The 4,499-nt window shown below is 40.3% G+C and overlaps 1 protein-coding gene across 2 annotated transcripts in view; it reads left to right on the plus strand.

Annotated features, from left to right (window-relative positions):
* Nucleotides 1-4,499, plus strand: part of LOC107095772 (cyclin-dependent kinase-like 5) — an 83,223-nt gene that overhangs the window by 56,075 nt on the left and 22,649 nt on the right. For both annotated transcript variants that reach the window (XM_015392056.1, XM_015392057.1), the window contains exons 4-7: nucleotides 383-428; nucleotides 547-683; nucleotides 766-886; nucleotides 1,333-1,392. In XM_015392056.1, the coding sequence (XP_015247542.1) occupies nucleotides 383-428; nucleotides 547-683; nucleotides 766-886; nucleotides 1,333-1,392 (364 nt within the window). The remainder of the gene's footprint in view (nucleotides 1-382; nucleotides 429-546; nucleotides 684-765; nucleotides 887-1,332; nucleotides 1,393-4,499) is intronic.

Here is a 4,499-nt window from a genome sequence, read left to right on the forward strand (position 1 = left end):
ATTATCGGACATGCACTATGGAAGCCATTCTAAAGCAGCCAGGGGGGGATTCTGCATGAGCCAAAAGCAGAGACAGGACCAATCGTCAAAATTTTGGTGTCGATCATTCGATTTCATCCTGGACACTACAGAAAATGGGCTTAAAGTGTTAAAAACCGGAATTTTCCTTTAAGTTACAGTGGCGGCGCCCAATTCATGTATGCGACCTTTTGAGTTTAAAGCAGTTTACGCACTACAGCAGATAGTTTTCTGTGTATTTCTCTTTACATGCATCATTACATTTAATAAAACAAATGTTAGTAATAAAAAAACTAACTATGTTGCTCTATTTCTTTTTTATTCAAACCCTCGTTGATGTAATTGCCTTCTCTTTTTACTACAGGAAACCAATGAAATTGTTGCTATTAAGAAATTCAAAGACAGTGAAGGTAAGATGTTTCAGTCCCTCCTCTTTGTTTTATTTGGCTTTAATGGCCTACTTATCCTTTGCATGGTAGCTCTGCTTTAACAGCAGATTTATTTCCTCTCGTTCTTTCCCTGATGCAGAAAATGAAGAAGTTAAAGAAACAACGCTACGGGAGCTCAAGATGCTCCGTACCCTCAAGCAGGAGAATATCGTTGAGCTCAAAGAGGCCTTCCGCAGAAGAGGGAAGCTGTATCTGGTCTTTGAGTATGTGGAGAAGGTAAGTTTCTGCTAATTAAACAAGGATTTTATATGTAAAGGCCCATCTAATCTGTCCTGATGTCTTTATTGCTCTATGTCAGAACATGCTTGAGCTACTCGAGGAGTTACCCACCGGTGTCCCGACCGACAAAGTGCGCAGCTACATCTTCCAGTTGATCAAAGCCATTCACTGGTGCCATAAGCATGACATTGTTCACAGAGGTAAACATTACACTTCATTTAAACTTCTAACAGAGGATAAGAGGTTGACCCTGGCAGCTAAAGACCCTCCAGGCTGAAAGATGCTCCTAAAAGCAAGCTGCTCATTTTAGAGCAGATTGTATTTTCTCAGTGAGGTCTAGTTTGAAAAGGTTAGCTGATTATGGCGGCGTTCACAAACGAAGCCTTTGGTGAATCCCTGGCAGCAGATCAGGAAACCAGATGGCCCATGTGAGCCTTTGGCGCAATTAAGTAACAGAAAAGGCATCCAAAGGCCTGTAGTTTACCCAGACTGCAATCTGTGCATTTTTACTTGCAGAATTTTTAACAATGACATAAAAAAAAATGCAATTTTTCTTTTGAAAGAGACACTTCTGTGATGGCAGAAGCAATGTTTTAATGTGAAAATCCCCACCAGCTTACGCCTGGTCTGTTTTCTTTCTCTGCAGACATAAAGCCAGAAAATCTCCTCATCAGTTCTGATGACGTCCTCAAGCTGTGTGACTTTGGTGAGACCTTCTGTTAAATCCTCACGTTGGTGCAGCTGCACGAAAGGTTGCCAAACAGTCAGAGCTGTGATATAAAAAGGCGTACTTTCAACAGAAACTATATTTGGCTGATATCAGTTCTTGAGGAGTTCAGGCAAGCTTGATCTGGTTATCTAAAGCTCTGCATGCAACCCTCTCTGTTGCCTCTCACTCTGCTACGCTGCTTTCTTCACTCATCTCAATTAATGAAACATGTTGGGAAACAAGCACCTAATCAAGCTTTGATTGAGTCTCGTGGCACCACAACAAGCGGGAGGCGGGGGGGGGGACGTATAACGTAGTGAATCTGACACGATGCAGGCAATCTGGAGTGAGAGACTGAAGGCCTGCTGTTTGCTCTGTGTCAGCCAAAGGCATTGAGTTAACAGACATAGGGCAAACAGTCTCCGCTGCGAAAGGTTCATGTTTGGGCGCGTGTTCTCCTGCGGTGTGTCATTTTCATCGTGTGTTGTTTTGATTGTGGAAGAGACCAGCAAGCCTCCAGAAAGCTGTTGCCAATTCCTCAGGAAGGAAAATATCTGCTAGTCACTAGAACACCTCATCATTCAACGTGCGTAATTGGAAGGGATGCGTTGAGTATTGAAGAGATAAAAAAAAAACATGTTTTGAAATATACACTGCAAAAAAATAAAATCTAAATAAGTCCTTTTTTTCTTAAAATCAGTGTATTTTTTTCTTGAAATAAGGATTGAAGTGAAACACTTTGCCAATGGAACAAGACAATTTACACTTTAAACAAGAAAAAAACAATTGCATTGTCTTATTTCAAGTGCATATTTATCTAGATAGCTTATTTTAAGAGTAAAAACACTAACTCCATAAGCAAATCGTCTTATTAACCTGCTCAAATTAAGGGCAAATACACTTAATTTAAGACATTTTTACTCATTTTGAGATCGTTTTTGCAGTGTAATCGAACTTTCCTTCTGTAGAGTGCTAATTTTTGTTACACTGGAAAAACGATATAGAAATAAGTAAAAAATGTCTTAAATTAAATGTATTTACTCTTAATTTGAGTAGGTAAATTAGATAGTTTGCTAATGGCATGAGTATTTTTACTCTTAAAATAAGATAACATGCACTTAAAACAAGATAATGCAATTGTGTTTTCTTATTTTAAGTGTTAATTGTCTTGTTCCATTGGCAAAATGTCTCTTTTAACTCCTCAATCCAAGAACAAATGCACTTATTTTAGGAAAAAAATGACTTATCTAGATTTAGATTTTTTTCCAGTGTAAATGTCTATTTCCGACCATCCTCCACTTCCTTAGTTTGACCCAGCAAAGGTCTGCGAATGTCCTTATTTGGTTATATAGTCTTTAGATTTAGTTTGTATATTAGGCCTTCTATCAACAGAGGTCCCAGATTGATGCCAGCCTATTTGCATCAATCCAACCCTCTCTGCTCAAAAATGTATGAATACATACTTACAAGAAAAATATTGTTAGTTTGAATTCTGTGGTAAAATGTCTTTAATGAGACCAAAATGAGAAACTCTTGTTTTTAGGGATAATCCTTCCGATTAAAGTTGATCCTGATTTAGATTCTGATTCCAGAAACGTCTATGTAGCCAATAACTAGACCGGCACAGTATTGACTTAATAAGGTCTAATGAAAGTTTTTGATAATAATAGACAAAAGCGGAGTTGAAGGGAAACAGGTAGCACACTTTAAAAGTCAAATGACAGCTGTTCCAGCTGATGAATGACTGAACAGGCTGATAGATATAATAAAATGTAATCTTGTGCAAAAAGTAGAATCTCATGGAAATTGCTTATTTGGGCTGAATTTAGTCCTCTGTGAGGTATTCTGTCCCCTACCAGCTCCTGTATTCGCCATTACCTGGTTGTCTATGGAGGGCTCTTTTCTCCACAATGAACATTAAGTAGCTCATGAGAAAGATGCACAACCACTAAAGTACTTCAAAAAAATGCAACACAACATCCTAACAAACTGAATGAATCTGGAGAGCAACTTTTCTGCAGGTTTTGTCAGCACACAATGGACTGGATGTGTAAGAATGCACATAATGACCACTTTCAGTCAAAGTGTCACATCGGAACAAGGATGAAGCTAGTTAGGAGGAGCGAAACAAGCCTGCAGACATTTAGCTACTTTAAAGGGGTCATAGAATGATTCTATAGGGTATGTGGTGCTGGTCCTTAAGGTCTCTGAATAGGGGGTGTAACATTGGTTGGTCTGAAAATGGCATATTCTGTTCTATTAACCCTAATGCAAGCCTGGTTAAAAGATAGAATAAAACGACATGTTTTCTTCCTTTTATGGTATGCTCATGAATATTTAGATGAGCTGTGCTCTGATTGGTTGGTTTACAACGAGTGAAGCAAAGACGCATCATAGCAACAAGGACTCACTCACTGAAACATCAAATTGTTGATATGGTAGGGTGACCAGACGTCCCCTTTTTGCCGTACGTAGTCGAAACACACCTGGCATTCGAACCGAGCAGCCAGCTGGGCCGAGAACCCCGGCGGACGGGGGCAGGGAGCCAGCGGGGGACGGAGCGATTGAACCCGACCTGGTGACGGTAGCCTGAATACAGGCGGCCCCATGCTTCCCCCCCGCCTGGCTTACCAGCCCCAGCCCCCCTCCTCTGGCTGAGGACGGGCAATGGCTCTCTGCTGAGGTCCGGTCTAGTCAGCAGCCCAGCAGTCAACACCTCATACCAAATAAGGCAAAATTCCAGAGTTTACGTCAGTTCGGCACTTCGTTTGAATTTGCCCGTTTTATGATGGAAGTTTAGAATTGTGAGATTTGCAGAGAAAGGAGGTGTTGATTGGGTTTTACCTTCTCTGTTCATCCATTTCACCCATTGAACTATCGTTATTCATCTATGACAATGGAAGCTCAGTTTTGCATTCTATGACACCTTTAAGCAAGGTGTGCGTTTATTGAAGATGTTGTTGCCTTGTGTGTGGAATCAGACATTCATTTAGAAAAAAGGACAAAGCTTTTCTCCATTTTGGATTCAGGGCTCAGATGGGGCATTTTTATACAGTAATACAACATAATCTAAGCCTTTTACATCGTGGCTCTCACTGCTCCCA

The sequence above is a fragment of the Cyprinodon variegatus genome, unplaced genomic scaffold, assembly GCF_000732505.1.
Source record: "Cyprinodon variegatus isolate N-32 unplaced genomic scaffold, C_variegatus-1.0 Scaffold572, whole genome shotgun sequence".
NCBI lineage: Eukaryota > Metazoa > Chordata > Actinopteri > Cyprinodontiformes > Cyprinodontidae > Cyprinodon > Cyprinodon variegatus.